This window comes from Eschrichtius robustus, chromosome 10 (genome assembly GCF_028021215.1).
Source record: "Eschrichtius robustus isolate mEscRob2 chromosome 10, mEscRob2.pri, whole genome shotgun sequence".
Classification (NCBI taxonomy): domain Eukaryota; kingdom Metazoa; phylum Chordata; class Mammalia; order Artiodactyla; family Eschrichtiidae; genus Eschrichtius; species Eschrichtius robustus.
The window spans coordinates 96,527,071-96,545,311 of record NC_090833.1 but is presented as its reverse complement, the minus strand read 5'-3'; the positions used below and the strand labels follow the sequence as shown (position 1 = coordinate 96,545,311).

Here is an 18,241-nt window from a genome sequence, read left to right as displayed (position 1 = left end):
AAAACAAAAGTTTAAAAAAAGTGAGAAGAGAACTCAGTGGCCACACACTCCAGGGAATATAGAATCTGTATAATTAGTCCAGTAATTAGAAAAGTACCTAGATAAATAAGCATCAGTGAGAGAAACAAAAACAATAACAACAGAAACCTTGCAATAATAAGAAATTCAGGGAAGAGTAAAGAATTTGATACCAGACTTGTTACAATATAGTATCTGTAAGGTTCAGTTTTCAATAAAAGATTATGAGACATGCAAAGAAACTGGAAAACAATCAACCACAGAAAATCTCCTGATATGACCTAGTTGTTGGAATTAGTAGACAAAAATATTCAATCAGCTATTATAAATACATGCAAAGAATGTAAACCAAGCAAACCACATCTAAAGAATTGAAGGAAAGTATGATAATAGTGTCTCACCAAACTGAGAAATCAATAAGGACATAGAAATTATAAATAAGAACTAATAGAAATTCTCACTACAATTAAAAACTCACCAAAAAAATTTAATAATGGATTTGAACTGGAAGAAGAAAGAATAATTAAATTTGAAGATAAGTTAAGTGAGATTATCCAATCTAAGGAGCTGAAAGAAGAAAAAATGAATAAAAATAAACAGAGCCTCAGAGAGATGTGGGATACTGTTAAGTATACCAACATATGCATAATAAGAATTCCAGCAAGAGAAAAGAAAGAAAAAGGTACAGAAAAAAATTTATTGAAGAAATATTGGCTAAAAACTCATCAAATCTTATTAAAACAATCAAAATCTACACATCCAAGAAGCTTAACAAACTCCAAGTATAATAACCTCAAGAAGATTTACACATCTACATAGAATAGTCAAATTTATTTGCTCATAATTGCTTATTGAAGCTTTTTTATGATAGCTGACTTAATGTCTTTGTCAGATAATTCTGACATGTCTGCCACCTTGGTCTTGGGATCCATTGATTGTTTTTTCTCATTCAGTTTGGGATCTTCTTTCATTCTTGATAGGATGAATGATTTTCTACTGAAACTGAATATTTGGGGTATAAATATAATACCTCATAAATATAATGAGAATGTGCATCTTCTTTAAACCTCCTATTTTAGCTAGCTTATTTTCACACTGGTCATATAGAGGAAGTGGGGAATACCAGCTTAGTTCTGGCAGGTGGGGTACAAGTGCTTCCACTCAGCCTCCTTTGATCTCCCATGAGGGGTTCTTTTTACTCCTAGGCAGGGGTGGGGTTTTGACTCCACACTAGGGTCTCTACGATACCTCCCTGGCTGGGACAGGTAGAAGTATCTTGTGATTTCTCTCTCTATGGCCTCCAACAACACTGCTGGGAGTGGGGAGTGGTCTTGTTTTCACAGGCAGGTAGGGAAAGTCCTGACTATCCACCAGACCTCTTTTACCATCACCCCTGTAGGGGCACCATACTACTACTGGGTAGGGGTGAAAATCCAGCCTCCCATGTGCTTTCCATGATACCAACAGGTGGGGATGAATGTCAGGACTGCTTAATGAACCTTCTCTGACACTACACTGGTGGGGAACATGGATTGGGGTAATTCATTATAGCTTTGTGAGGGTAGAAGTCTAGGATCCCCATGTGATATTTTGTAGCATGTTTGAGGATGGGACTACAGATTTTTCTGTGGTGTTGTCTGGAGTAGAGCAGTTCTTGTCTAAAAGCTTTCTGTCTTGTAGGCTGCCCATCCTGTGTCCTTTGGCTAGAGAGAATAGGCTTTCATTGGGATGTGTGTGTTTTAATTATCGTAAAAAAAGCACAACATAAAATTTCCCATCATAGCCATTTTTAAGTGTAGCATTCAGAGTGAGTAGTATTAAGTATACTCACCTTGCTGTGAAACGGATCTCCAGAACTTTTATATTTTATAAAACTGAAACTCTATACCCATCAAAAAACTCCCTATTTCCCCCTTTCCCCAGCCCATGGTAATCACCATTATAATTTCTGTTTCTATGAATTTAAATAATTTTGACACTTCATATACACAGAAGCATACAGCAGTCATCTTTTTGTGATTGGTTTATATCACTTAGCATAATGTCTTCAAGATTCATCCATGTTGTAACACATGACAAAATTTTTCAATGATACTGAGTTTTTGAAAAGATCAACAAGTTTTTAGCTCCATTATGTAAGAAAAAAATAGAGAAGACTCAAATAAATACAATCAGAAATGAAAAAGGGAACATTACAACAAATGCCACAGAAATAAAAAGAAATGTAAGAGAATATTATGAAAAGTTGTATGCTAACAAATTGGATAACCAAGAAGCAATGGAAAAATTCCTAGAAACTCACAATTTATCAAGACTGAATCATGAAGAACTAGAAATTCTACACAAATCAACAACTAGTAAGGAGATTAAATCAGTAATCAAAGACCTCTTAACAAAGAAAAGCTAAGGACCAGATGGCTTCACTGGAGAATTCCACCAAACAATTAAAGAAGAATTACCACTAATCCTCTTGAAACTCTTTCAAAAAAATTGAACAGGAGGGAGCACTTCCAAGCTCAATCCATGAGGCCAGTATTACCATGATACCAAAGCCAGATAAAGAAACTACAAGAAAAGAACATTACAGACCAATAGCCCTGATGAATTTTGATGCAAAAACCCTCAACAAAATACTAGCAACCTGAATTCAACAGTATGTTCAAAGGATAGACACCTTGACCAGGGAAGGTTTATTCCTGGAATACGAGGATGATTCAACATATGAAAATCAATCAGTATAATATACCACATTATCAGAATGAAGGACAAAAAGCACATGATCATCTCAGTTGTTGCAGAAAAAGCATTGACAAGATTCAACATTCTTTCCTTGGGTACAGCCTTCAACAAGCCATCATCTAAACCTATCTTTTATATTATCTTTGTCTGGCTTTGCTATCACAAATGTGCTTCTTTATCCTGAAATATTTTGTGTTACATTGGAGGAATTGTTCCTTGAGTAAGTGAAGAACTTGAGTCCACCAGGACTTAGACATTTTGTGAAAAGGTTTTTGACTGCTGATGTCTGGGATCCTCTTCCTGCCTGGGACACTTTATCTAAGAGGAAAGGACCACACAGCTCCAAACACTCTGTAACACCCCACTGCTCAGGTGGGAAGGAAGAATCAGATACAAAGGATAGCTTTTGTATAAATGTCTCATGTGTCTCTGCTCCCTGAACCCTTTAATCCCTTTTAAAAAGGGTTGCTGGATAGTTGGAGATGCCAGTGGCCAGCAGTCTGCCCCTAAATACAAAGGGCTCAATCCAGAATACTAAGATAATTTTCTCCCACCCATGCTCCTTTGGCTCTTTAGTGGTCTTCTAAAGCAGAGTCTCTCTTTTTTAACCATGCCCTTACCCTCTTCCCTAACAATGTAAGAACCTAGAACAAATTAAGTTGAACGGTATGCAATTACCATGTTATTAAGTTTATCTGAATATTAATAGATTCACCATCTTATTGACGTTATTCATTCTTTTTAAAAGTTCTACAAGAACATTATTATTATTGTTATTATTATTTTGTATATTCAGTTCTTATTCTGATTTATTCACATATTTAACTCTGTGCACCTCATTCCTTCTTGCATCTCAGACCCTACAGTTCCTAGGAACGCTTTCTTTGTGCTTGTTTTACATCTTTTGGTGCCATCCAGTATGGTAACCATTAGCCGCATGTGGTTAGTTAAATTTAAAGTAATTAACATTAAACAAAATTAAAATTTACTTCCTAAGTCAGAGTGTTATCGAATGAATCGGGTCCTGCGGCTCGCTGCTTACAAAATCAAACTCAAAAACGTTGGTAGAAAGGAAAGTTGTCTTTAATCAGAATGCCGGCAATCTGGGGAGATGGCGGACTCCGTCTCCAAAAAACCACCTCCGAAGAGTCTGCTCAGCCATGAAAGTTTTAAAGGAGAGGAGGGAAGTAATCTCAATTAATTACTTAGATAGAGGGTCAGAGCCCTAGCCATCCCCCACTGCATGCAGGCTCGTGGACTTCTTGTGATCTTCCTCTAGATGTTACCTTGTTCACACAGTTTGGTCACACAGTCTGCTCCTGAGATTACTGAACGGGAACCTAGGGAAGAGATGTGGTCCTCTGTTAATTACTTATTCTTCCTTCCTACTTCTTTTGATCTACAGAAAGAACCAACAAGATAGGCAAGGTATTGTGTGATTAAAAGATTTGAAAGGAGTGCTCCTGCGGGAGAAAAGTAGAGCGTGGGGGTGACTGGTTAAAAGTTAGTTACAATATAGCTTTGCTAAAGTGGCAACGAAAGGGGCTTCCTGCTGAGGGCGGTTTCCTGTGAACAGCTGCTTACAAGAGTAGCCGTATTTCACATGCTCAGTGTGGCTGGTAACTACTTCTCTATCCTCGTAGAAATTTCTACTGAGCAGCACAATTAATTAAAATTTCATTAATGAGGCTCTTAATGGGACAGACTTGCTCATTTTTTGTTTATCCAAAATATCTTGACTTTGCCCTCCTTTTTCAAAATCTTCTGAGTATAGAATTCTAGGTTGAATGCCTGTATTTGCATACAAGAGAAAGGTTGGTACTTTAGTAATCATGCAGCTTAAAAATCTGATCCTGGTGTGCAGGCCCCAAATGTGGGGGGCAATCAGGGCCTGGCCCTCAGGTGTCCTTGCTCCTGTAACTGTGAGTTTCTCCTGATGTGGAGGACCACATCACTCTCTCTTTTTTTTTTTTTTTTTAATTGGGGTAGAGTTGCTTTACAATGTTGTGTTAGTTTCTGTTGTACAATGAAGTGAATCAGCTGTATGTATACATATATCCCCTCCCTCTTGGACCTCCCTCCCACTCTCCCCCCATCCCATCCATCTAGGTCAGCACAGAGCACTGAGCTGAGCTCCCTGTGCTGTACAGCAGGTTCCCACTAGCTATCTGTTTTATACATGGCAGCGCACATATGCCAATCCCAATCTCCCAGTTCATCCCACCCCCCTCACCGTGTCCACAGGTTCATTCCCTACATCTGTGTCTTTATTCCTGTCCTGCAAATAGGTTCATCTGTACCATTTTTCTAGATTCCACATACATGCATTAATATATATTTATTTTTCTCTTTCTGACTTACTTCACTCTGTATGACAGACTCTAGGACCATCCACGTCTCTACAAATGACCCAATTTTGTTCCTTTTTATGGCTGAGTAATAGTGCATTGTATTACTTCTATTACTTCTCTGTGCTCATAGGGATAATGGCCCAAATGTTTCCAGGATGGAGATAAAATTGCAATTAACTAGTTACTTTCTTTTTTTTCAATGAATGTGTATTTTTTATAATTAATTAATTAATTAATTTTTGGCTGCGTTGGGTCTTCATTGCTGTGTGTGGGCTTCTCTAGTTTCAGCGAGCAGGGGCTACTCTTCGTTGTAGTGCATGGGCTTCTCATTGCGGTGGCTTCCCTTTGTTGAAGAGCATGGGCTCTAGGTGCGCGGGCTTTAGTAGCTGTGGCATGCGGGCTCAGTTGTTGTGGCTCGTGGGCTCTAGAGCACAGCCTCAGTAGTTGTGGTGCACAGGCTTAGTGGCTCCATGGCATGTGGGATCTTCCTGGACCAGGGATTGAAGCCATGTCCCCTGCACTGGTGGATTCTTAACTACTGCACCACCAGGGAAGTCCCACTAGTTACTTTCAGTGGATGCAGTTTCCCCATGGGGCTTAAAATATTTGAATCCACGGCTCATATTGAAAAAATAGCCAAATAATCATTTTAAATTCCATTTCAGCTTACTTGATATATATGAGATCCCCAAAGTATCAATTGACTCAACCAAAGCAGTAAATTATAATAGCATATACTATGGGTGAGGGGCTGTGCTAAGCCCTTCATATAGGTTGGTTAATTTAACTTTTCGCTAGAAAAATCTATGTGCATCATTAACCTTAAACTGGGAATATCACTTTGAATTGATTACCTTAAAATATTCTTTCCACCCTTGTCTTTAAAGTGACTTAGCAATCCTACCTTTCAGCAGTATGCATGAGAAACATTCTCATATTGTTTCTATTTCAGTTTCTAATACTTTACTAAATGAAAAGATAACTCCTTGAGGGTAGTTAATTTCTTGTCTTAGGACAGAGTAAAGCAAGATGTTATGGAACATCATGTTGTGAACAGAAAGCAAGGATCCTTTAAAAAAAAAAAAAGTCTGGAAGAATTCTGGAAGAATGATGGAGTCAGGTGACTCCATTTGACTCAATTTGATGAGACAAGAGAGAATACCAATTATCATACTAATTATAGATCTTTGAACAAGTTGAGACTGTAAAGATCCATTTAATGAAAACTTGATATGATGGAGATAAAATATAGTTGTTATTAAAAATTATTGTAGAAATAATTCTAATTAGAATTAGATTACCAATCAGTGAATTTTCTGCTTAATTTAGTTTATCTCTGTATTTAAGGAATTGTTATAGGCTTATGTATAGAAGTAGGAAAGGCTGAATAAATGAAATTATGATGAGTTTTTTAAAAAAAGTAATTTATTACCCCCAAACAGAGGTTCTGAAAATCACATAAAATAACCAAATAGCTATCAGGTCAAACAGCATGGCAAAATAATGAATTCACAGTCTATTCATAAGACACTGGAAGATACAGCCAGTACACGTCCTGGCCAAGAATCCTTGGCTGGCAGCTGAAACCTCGCACCCTGGCTGGTCTGAGAGATGTATTTTTATTCTAGGTGAAGCAAATTGTTAAATCCCCTAGAAGGTATGAGCATAAATATTGCTATAACCTCAGCAAAGTAGAAACACTGAAAACAATACAAATGAATATAAACCACATTGCCAATGGTTTTGTAATAGGTTGGGCATAAGTGTTACAAAAATTTTTGTAATCACATTCATAATTTGAGTGTTCTTTTTTCTGATTTTAAAGTTAATTTAAAAATTTAGGAGAAACTGACATATTAAACATTCTAAGTAATAAAATGTTTAAGGTAATTTGATGATGGTTTTAGTCAGCCTGATTTTATTTATAAAGCTAATTTTTTAAAGTAATTTTGTTTATAAAGCTAATATTTATAAGCTAATTTGTATATTGTGGAAGTATAGAAAATGTTCAGAAAAATTCTATTTGATAGATTCATATGTGCTTAAAATTTTGAGCAGTAAAGAAAACATGGGTATTTCTCTATACACATTAAACATTCTAGGAAACATCAAAGAATAAATCCGGCACCGGTAGGTAGAAAGTCTTGCGTGTGTGTGTGTGTGTGTGTTTGTGTGTCAGTGTGAGTGTGTTCCTAGGCAGAACAGTTTGAATTTCATATTTTTAAACATATAAATCATATCTTCAAAGATTGAAACAAAAGATAAATCTAGCCACGGTTTATATTTACTTGCTGCAGAAAATGGGAGCAAGTCAACTGTTAGAAATGTCAGGACCTGCATTCCACTGTGTCTATCAGGAATTAATTATCTGTGTGACACTCATCTAAGCAATGAAAGCCCTTGTGCTGCAGGTGTCTGATCTGTAAAGAGGGGATAATTATAAACATTTTACCTCATTGGTTGCTTTTAAGAATTAAAGTCAAAGATTAGTTATGCAAAGTGCTACATTCAGTTATAGATGTTCTATGTTAAGAAATTTATTAAATGTTAGGTAGTTTATAAAATTTCATTTTTCAAATCTAAAGGGCAAGTTTAGACCTGAGAGCATGTGTATTTACAAAGTCAGTGATAAACTCTGGATCCAGCATCTCATCCTTTTGTAATAGAGAAGAACAAATCGGACTCCATATTATATCTGTTCCTTTTACTTTAACCTATGTGCCCTGTTGCCTGTGCTTAGTCATGTTGGCTCTGCACATTTTGTAAAAGAATGTTGCCTATAGCCTGAAATATACAGGATAGCCTGTATTCTCAAGGCTTTGACCTTTAAAAGTATAACACTTCTCCATTTATATAGAGATAAAAAGTTGCAGAAGAGAGGATAACATTTGTCTTGTTAGCTGTTTGTAGGAACATCATGACCTGACCTACATGCACAGCTGCAGGAACAAAGGATTCCAACACCAAGAAGTTTGCAACAACTAACCATGCCCCTCCCTCACCTTGTCTTTAAAAATGCTTTGCTGAAACCCTTCAGGGAGTTGTGGGTTTTTGGGCACCAGCCACCCATCTCCTTGCATGACCCTGCAATAAACGGTTATCTACTCCAAAACTTCAGTTTGTTTGGCCTCACTGTGCATCGGGCACACAAACTTGCATTTGGTAACACTTTTAACACAAACAATAATACAATAAAGTGAATATACGTCATTTTTCAGTCATAATCAAAGGATGGCAAATGTACTGCATTACTAGTAATTCTGAAACAGAGGTTTCATAGGAAGTAGCAGCTGATTTTCCCAGCAATGTGATTGATCTATATATGATAAATTCAGCCACACATCTTAGGCACACACACCTATCTTCCTAAAACACCACCCATACTTGTACTAAACTTACACCACATATTAGTGGCTGATGTTCTGATGAAACTTTCAGCAGTAACTAGCAAGAGCTGCACCTGTGAGAACGTGTAGAGCAAAACAAGGCTCAGGTAACCGAACTTAACTACTGATAAATGGTTGTTACCCTGGACGAAGCAACTTAGACTGGCTTAGAAGGCCTGTGAAGGGAGAGGAAAGGATTGGATGGCAGGATATTTAATGATCCTGCCAATAGACAATCTCTATGATTCTGAGAATATGAATTGTTTTTTGTTTTTGATAAAAATTTGATTTTTTTTCTGAACTTAAATTTGCTAAACCATTGTTTATGAATACTTTCATCCTTTCAAAAAGTGATAATAGTCATATGTAGGTTTAGGTAGTTCACAGATCTATCATTAATAATATTTTTTTTCAGCTGAAGTAGTAAGTTATTTTCAATGTGCACAAAATCTGTTAATATCCCCCAACCTATAAATGTGCCCATGGGCACCTGTGAGGCTGTGGGTATACATAAACACCAAATCCATTTCCCCCACCACTTTGTGTGCAGACCATTTTATGTCTATCACTTTCTTTTTCATTCTTTCTTCCATGTTGCCACTCACCATAAGACACACTTAAAAAGGGAAAGAGACAGCCAGGATCTATTGAAGGTACAGAGGGACTCAAACATTTTTGTACGTGGATTGCAAAACAGTAGATTAAGTAACCCAATAAACATGCTTTTATTTCACATATGTCCATTTCATCTCCTTTGTTTAAAGAATGGCTTGATAATGCAACTGCATAGTCAGACTTAACACTAGATGGAAAGTGCTTCAATCATATTTGTCTTCTTTCAAGGCAAGGACCATGAGCATCATATTTTATTTTTAAAAATCCATTGAAAGCTATTATCCATCAAATGTTCTACATGAAAGAAATTGAAAAACAATTCCAGAAGCAGTGTTTATTTAGACAAACAGAATAGAAATTCCCCAATGTTTTTCTACATTACTAAATAATACTGGGGAGGTAGTGGGGGGAAGGGTTCACTTCATAAGGAAGTAAACAGAAATTCCTAAATTCTAGCCCCAATAATGAGTGTTAATTATATGCTATTTTCCTTTTCTATTTGAAAGTAAAACTTGAGGAATTATTATGTTTGAACTTTTACTTCATAGAAGGATGCTATTTGCTGGAATCTGTATATATAATTAGTGCTCTAGAAACCCAACTGTCTGGGGAAAATCATGTTTAACTAGTCATGAGTATATAGTAAACATTCAACAAATAACTTAGTGATTGATAAATTATTGTTCTCTGGCAAAGGTATAAATATCTATATTGATAGGTATTTTAAGCTGTAGCAGTAGTCAGTAAATATCCATTACTTTGTGTTTCACTTTTCGTATGATAAGTTAAATACCACCATAAATAATATTAACAGATCACGGTACTCCCTATATATACAGTAGAGATAAAGTAATATACACACCACTACAGAATGTATACATTTGCACATTTTTTAATGTTTTAAGGGAGAAACAATATAATTTCATAATTCAAATTTCATTCAACTTTTCTTAAAATATTTTCCTAATTTAATTCAAAAATGTTATTTTATTAATAAATAAGCAGGAAAAATTTACAAATCAGTCAGGGAAAGTGGATGATGCATCACTGAAGTTTGGTAAAAATATTTTAAAGTTTTCCCTTTAGAAAAGAGAGCATGGTGCAGTGGATTTCACTATCTATAAATCTGTAAAATTTCAGGTACCAAAGTGGTGCATTCTTTTGGAACATAAGGTGATCACTTGTTAAAGCTGCAGTGATTTAATGATGTTTACACTCAGCTATGCATTTAATGGAGCCTATAATTTTTGTGTTGAATCCTTCCCCAAACTGCACATTCCTTTGGGAAAAAAACTACATATATGTAGTTTTTCATTTACCAAGGTAGGTCCTTTATATACTGCTATAGTGACATCCTAAACTTTTTTCATCATTTATTTAAAGAAACCTGAATATAGATACAATATTATCTACCATGGATTATACCATCCATGGTAGATGGACTTTAAAGGGGTCCCCATGATCTCAGCCTGCTGGTTCAGGTCCTTATATAATAATCCCTCCCCTTGAGTATGGGTGAGACCTGTGACTTGCTTTTAACCAACAGAATATGGCACATGGTATGGGATGTCATTCCCATGATCACATTACATTATACAAGACTCCCTCTTGCTAGCAGACTTGCTCTAGAGTCCCTCTCTCTCCTCTGTTAGCTTTGAAGAAGCAAGCTTCCATCAATCCTCCAGCAGTAAGGAATGGAATGCTATCAGTAATCATGGGAGCAAGAAGGCAAATCCCTCCCTAGCTGAGTTTCCAAGTGAAAACACAGCCCTGGCAGACACTTGATTACAACCTTGCAGAAGTCTCAGTGAACCCATGCCCAGATCTTGACACACAGAAACTGTGAGATAATAAATGTGTGTAGTGTTAAGTCAGTAAATTTGTGGTAGTTTGTTACACTGTGTAGAAAATTAATACAAAACCATAAGAAAATTTTTTTTGAGAAAAGACAATATAAAGGATCTCTTTTCCCATTCTTTAAAAAGAACACAGAAAAGTAGATATACACTCAAATGTAATAGCAAGGCAAAATGCATATAAATCCAGATAGTCTTATTGTGGTCAAAGTACCTGGCAGCCACATGGCAGGTGGGATATAGAGAAGGCAGTGCATTTTCAATATAACTGGCTTTTCAGCACAAATGGTGACTCCATGCAATTATCTAATGACCACTGCCACAAAAGTAGTTATTGGATCAATCCCCAGAGTTAATATGAATTTTTTGCTCTCCTAGTATTCAAATATACCCTACTTAAAATGAACTAGTTGATTTTAGGTGCTCTGTTGGAAACGTATCTCAAGATCCTAGAATCTTGACTGGAATGACAAATTTAGTTCAAATCATATAACCTGTATCTTCCCTTAACATAAGCATCCTTCTGCTGATATTCCAAGTAGTAACAAGGTGAGAGGATAACTCAGGGAATGTTTTGCCTAGATCGGCTCAAAATTTAGAAAGGAAAATGAAGATATTTGGTTCAAAATGTGACTTCTTCCCTAATAAATGGCCAGAGAGTCACAGGAAATCAAAGGGTTGCTCACATAACCTTCAGAAAAAAAAATCACAGGACTACAAAGAAAAGTGAAGTGACTTAATCACCTCATATATAAAGGAAATAAATTTAGGATTATATTTCATTCAGATGTGGATGGAGGATACATTTCCAATGTTAAACATGGAGTTTATATATGGGCACAAGTTTAGTTAGAAAATATACATTTTTTGTGAGCTCATTAGGTGATCGTTATTACAATTTACAAAGAGTATAATGACAAATTACGAAGAAAGATAAGCAAATTATCACAGATTGCAATCATTTACACATTTTTCTACCTATGAATTCTCTGTTCTGTATCTGAACTTACTAGCAGAATTTCATAGCTGACATTCAACACTCATTTCATCACTAAAATGCATCAAAACTGATTTAAAAGAGACAAATAGTAAAAACAATCAGCCAAAAAAATGTTTTTCAGGTTTCTAATGCATTTTTGGCCCCTGGGCTCTGGTTCACAGGAATATGGGAATGCAGCTGAAGGCCATCCGAGAAGCACTTCCTGGTTTATAAATGTCAGTAGGTGATTGGTAAAGGAAGCATAATGTAGGTTTCCATGTAACACAAAACATCAGAGTCCAACTTTGACTTTCATAAACTTCTGTGTTGAATTTTTAAGAGTAGGGCCACAGCTCAAATTCTTACTCTCACTTAAAACCCAAAGTAATTATGCAAAATACATTTCAATTTTAGAGATAAAGTCAGAACAGTCAGAAACTGCCCTACAGTGATTAATGAGCACACCTAAGTCACTGTTACGTAAGTAGATCAAGAAGGAGCACTGAGCAGAGCCTCCAGGGACCATGCGTGAGCAAGTTGATGGCGCTGCACACCTACCGTCTGTCCCAGGCGGCCAAGAGGGGGGCTTCATCCACTGCAAGCCTGTGGCTTAGCAAGACGGTCACATCATCATAGTAGTAAGTAAACGACCACTGCTGATCAGAAGAAATACTCTTTCTGGCTTTCACTGACTGTACTTTGCACGTTGAGCTCACTTTTCAGAGCAGTCTCAGCATTGTCTCCAGTTTTTGGAATATTCGACTCATTTTTTTCATATAGCCGTCTCTGTTGATAAATGCGTACAGCAATGGCAGTGATACAGAGCAAGATAAATATCACAACTGCTATCACACCTAGAGAGAAAGGAAAACACAAAGTCAAATTATAAACTGTCAATGTCAGCCTAGCTAGAATCTACCCTAGCATCATTTATCATCAGAAAATTTGAAACCAAGTGGTATTATAACATTAAGTGTACTTCTAAGTCCATGCAAGCTTTAGACACAGCGGTTTTATGCCTTCATCCTAAAGACGTATCATGATTGGATTTCAATTAATGCTTTCACACTAAAATGCAGAAACACAATGAGGTCTCTTAGATTATGCTTACACTTCATGCTAATTGAGCAAGCAGGTTTTTATTATTTTAAAAGTATAGAGTGTGTAGCCCCACCACAGAGTGATTAAATGCTTATGTGTATTTTAATGAAAATTCGATTAAATGTTAATGCTGATACATAGTTGAACTACAGTAATGTGGTGTGTATCCCATCTATCTCTATGAGACCGACAGAGTCTTAAGTGATTGCTGCCTCTGGGGGGTCCACACCCTTGTGTGATGCCCCTGTGACCTGCTTCTGACCGAAACAATACGACAAAGGTGATGGGCTGTACCTGATTATTTGTACATGATTACATGATTATGTTATATAAGCTTGTAGCATCTGTCTTGCTAGAGTCTCTTTCTTCCTGCTGGCTATGAGGTGGCAAGAGCCATGGTGGGAAACCCCACATGACAAGGAACTGCAGATGGCTTCCAAGTGCTAAGGAAAGACTCTGTCCAGGAGCCAGCAAAAATTCAGAAGCTCTCAGTCTTACCTCTGCAAGACACTGAATGTAGCCAACAACCATGCAACTGAGGAAGTGGCTCCTTCCCCAGTGGAATCTTCAGATGAGACCCCAGCCCAAGACCCCAGATGAGACACCTTGATTTTCAGCATTGTGAGACCCTAGGCAGAGGATCTAGTTGAGATGTGCCCAAACTCCTGACTCACAGAAACTGAAGGATAATACATGTGGATTGTGTTAAGCTGCTAAATAGGTGGTAATTTGTCATGCAGCAACAGATAACTAATATACCATTTTATAAAAAATTGTAGACATATTAATAACATTCAGTTATCTGGAAAGTAAAAGGAAAACATTTTTCTTATTGGAAATGTACTGAAGACATTAGGTTTGCCAGCGGTTCTCAACCTTGGCTGCATAGCAGACAATAACTCAGAATCTTTTGGTGGGAGGCCTAGGTATCAGCATTATTTTAAAAGCTCCTCAGATTATTTTAATGCACCATCAGGGTTGAGACTGTCAAGCTAAGCCATAGGAATGTTTACTCAAGCCATATCACATTAGTGAAGAAGGAATCCATTCTGAAACAAATAGATAAAAAGAAGCATTCACTAGTGAATATAGTTTTAAGATGATGGACACAGGCATTAAATAATATCTCCATTTAACAAATGTAAGCCAACATATGTTACTGCTTAGTTGTATAAATCAAAATTTGTATTGCAAAATGAGGGTTCTTCATTATACTCTGGGACAGACATAAGCAAGTGTAATGGAGCCCAACAAACTCAAAGCTTGGTTGGGTATAACTGGCCACAGAGATTCCTGGGCACATGATATCAGGAACCCAGACCCCTTCTTACCTGAGAGGAGGTAGCATATTTATTATTTTGTGAATATTCTTAAGTATTCATAAGTAGAATATTCATTACTTTCAATATATTTTGCATCTCACTTGGGAACAAACAGCACAGTTACTTTAATTATTTTTATGTTTAGCTATAGAACCTTGCTTTAAGAGCTGTATCATAACCAATTTTAGTGTCAGGGACCAGTAACTCTCAATAACATTGATCAAGCCACTTGATTATATTATGACTCTCACCATTACACTGACCCACCTATACATCCAGGGTTTTCTGTATGTGATTGATCACGTCTAACTCTAGCTTGTTTTTGTTTCGTGAGGTTTGGTGGGATCCTAGCAAAACTTCTATCTCTACCCCCTATCTGAAGAGATTGAGATAATTTGAATAATGCATCTGACGCCTTCCATAACCTTCCTATCAGCAACTCCAGTGTAAGGGTGTTTTTGACAAACGCTCATGTCTGCCTGTGTCTCTGTCTATCTACATCTGTCTCCTTCTCTATGCATCCACCTGCCCATCTACAATATGGATCCCTTGGCAAGAAACCCTCTGTGATCTCTGGTTTACCAAGTTTGAATATTGTTTAGGTTGATTCTCCTCTCCTATAACACTCCCTTTGTTTACAAGAGGAGAAAATAATGATGCAAAATGCAGAACATGAAGAAATCCACCTATTGGCATAATCCTTTAAACAGATCAAATATTTCACACGTGGGTGCAGTCTGTGATCAATTAGAAAAAAGTCTGATAATTCTTTTTGGAAAAATACACTGGAGGTCTATATACTCAGTAACTGACAAACCACCCAGCAACCAGCCACCACACAGATGGAAGGCAGGTTCAAGTGAATTGTGTGCCTAGTAAAATGAGCCATCCTGTTCCTAAGACCTTCTGTGCCCTCATTCTCCATCCCATGTATCAGGAACCAAGTAGGATTTCTCAGGAGAATGACACTACATCTTGCCAATGATATTCAGCAAGAGCAAAAAAACTCTAAGGACCACATCTTTGTTCTATCATCAATTTGACTATTATCTCTGGTCTTGCTAATAAAAGGGAACAAACTATGATAATTTGTGAAATCTTGAACTTGGATTCCTACTTTGTAAATGTTAATCACATTTAAGTTGATTTATTTTCACTTAGCTTTGGCATTATAGTGAAGTCTTCTCATTAAAAATAAATTAGAATGATTTAGGATTAAGGTTTAATTTAAATTTTAACACAAAAAGTTATTCCTTTTAGATATGCATTCTAAATAACATTTATGGTTCTTATTTGTTCTTGGAGTTATAAAATGGAGGTCATATTCCTCACTCATTACAAAAATAAAAGTAGTTGAGACAGAACTGGAAATGTTAAAATTCTTACATAGATTTGGTCAGCACTTTAAAATGTCTGAATACTTTCCTAATTGTCTGGAGAATACTGGTGTCTGGATGGATACAGACAAAATGAACAGATCCAATGTGAGCAGGTGTGTAGCCGGCCTGAACAGTGGACCCCCAGTCCTATCACCCAGGTCTAGCAGTAATTACCTCACTTTGAGGTAGCAAGGAATGGAGAGCAGTTTACTTCTACTCACCAAGCAGAGTTTGCAACTTACTCACATTTCAATAACCTAATTAAACAAATTAAAACGTTCTTTGAATGATAAGGAGGGAGAATTGAATATTAATTTTTTTAGTCAGACCTGGATAAATTTTGCTTCAAAGGATATATTAGAAGATATTTAAGATGCGATTACTTTTACTTCTTCAAATATATATATATATACACATATATACATATAGATGAATGGATTTATTTGATGGATATCTCTATCTATCTAATCTATCTATCTCTCCATCCTAAGATAAGCTTGATGCCAGACACAGTTTTATATCTTTATGTTCAGGAAAATGACAATTTGCATAGTTTAGGTGCTTCTCCCAATATATGTTTTATTTTTAATCTTATTTTTAAATGTTTTGGGCTAAGGGACTGAGAGGTCCATGGCTATTTTAAATCAAAGAAGTAAAAGTAAATGCACCTTAAATATGTATATATCCTGAGAGATACTAATGGCTATATGCAAACGAAAATCCTCTTATTATTCTATAGTTTGGCAACCATCCTTTAAAGAGTGTTTCAGTGGAGCGATCGATTCCTTCTCCTAGGTATCTCCAAAGGAGCTGAATTCGGTACAATCACGTCAAGAACATGAGCAATTGTATGTGGCCTGCCACTGCCATTGACCTCACAATCAGCACGGATTCTCACGGATATTTTTTGGAATTTGCTAACAGTGACAACAACGCCAAGGACGAGGTCATTCGCGGCCTCGTTACCTCCGATGACCGCGGAGTCACTTCTGTCCGCATTAACTAAGGGCTCTCCCTCATCTGTTGCTCCAGAACGACCTACAGTAGAAAAAGGAAGAATGACAGAGGAGAGTGGAAAGGAGAACTTTTGAGAAATCCACATTTGAAAGAAGAGCAGACAACGCAGTGACAGAAATGAACTTGAAACGAAGACCCGAGAATGGAAAGACCAGGGAATGGGAAGGTGTACGAACAGAGGACTTTTGGAAACCTCTGGGATGAAGACTGGGTGGAAGACCGCGGGCGCAGAGTGACCGCGGGCTGAGGGCCACGCACCTGCGCCGCCTGCGAGCGGTCGGGTCGCCTCCCGCGCTGGAGCTCCGGGCCCCGCCCCCTCCGCGCAGCGGGACGCGGCGGCCACGTGTCCGCGGACAGTGACCCGGGCGGGCCCGCCCGGGCGCAGTGCCGCCTTCAGCGGGGCGGTGGGACCGAAGCGCACTGCCGAGAGGCAGCCGGTGAAGCCGTGCGCGCCAGCCCGCAGCGTGTCGCGGTCCGCGCCGGGAGGCCCTGCGGGCAAAGAAGTAGGACACACCGTTAGGGCTCAGGAGCGACTGGCGGGGACGCAGGAATAGCCTGCATCTGCGCAGCAGTGATGAACTGAGCTTCCCTCCGAGTCCTTCGTTTTTAGGAAAGAGCCAGAGTCGGTACCTGCCGCCTTGGTTGATGCCCTGCGGGTGCTCACTCCCCGTGTGAGTCAAGTGAAGCTCCTTTGGATGCAGTCACGGGGCACTGACGAATGAAATCCTCCGCCAATGCATTTTTCAAAATAGTTTTAACAGGATTTGTGGCCGGTAATCTAGGTCTCCTGGGTTGGGGGACAGCAGCGTTCTGGGAATCTCTTCTGCAGTTCCCTCACAATTAACACTTTATTCAGGCTGACTGTTCTGACCCCCACAGAGAGGGCCTCTCCGTAACTGCAAGTGCTGCCCTGGGAACTCCGCACCACACTTCCTTTACCCTTCTTCACAAAGGTGGTCTCTGTCCCGGGTCCATAAATCAAGGCTTTTGCCCCCATCAACCCCCTCCTGATCCCCGCCCTCATCCCCAACTGACAGAAGTTGGTTATTAAGACCGAAGAAGAGCAGCGACTGACACAGGAGAGAACATCAATCCGTTCATTTCAGTTATGATTACATCCCGCAGTGCGCTTGCTCTGTGGGCACGAAATCTGACCAAAGGCCCTTAGCTGTAGACTTCAAGTTTAAATGTGCCAGCCTGGGAAGCTTCCATGTCCCCCACAGAGGAAACCACATCAGTATGAGGCAACTTTGGCATCTGCTGTCAAACTCCCTCTCACTTCACCTTGTGTAGAAAGGCTCGTTGCCTCCTCTTTTTCAAACAATCATAAACAGCTACCAAGAATTTACCAAATGATTCCCATAGGCTGGGCATTGTGCTAAGCGATTTATAGACTTTTGAATAGTGGCATTTGAACTCTGAAGCCAGGGGTGTGTAACCACACTTCCAGCTAGCCTTGCCTGGTGCATCAGTTGCAG

At 38.2% G+C, this 18,241-nt stretch overlaps 1 protein-coding gene across 1 annotated transcript in view; it reads right to left on the bottom strand.

Annotated features, from left to right (window-relative positions):
• The window catches only part of LOC137769941 (contactin-associated protein-like 3), a 170,709-nt gene that overhangs the window by 2,077 nt on the left and 150,391 nt on the right, over window positions 1–18,241 (bottom strand). Inside the window, exons 21-23 of the mRNA XM_068552128.1 lie at window positions 17,022–17,252; window positions 16,713–16,784; window positions 12,503–12,798 (exon numbers count right to left, since the gene is read on the bottom strand). Coding sequence (XP_068408229.1) covers window positions 12,605–12,798; window positions 16,713–16,784; window positions 17,022–17,252 — 497 coding nt within the window. The 3' untranslated portion in view covers window positions 12,503–12,604. The remainder of the gene's footprint in view (window positions 1–12,502; window positions 12,799–16,712; window positions 16,785–17,021; window positions 17,253–18,241) is intronic.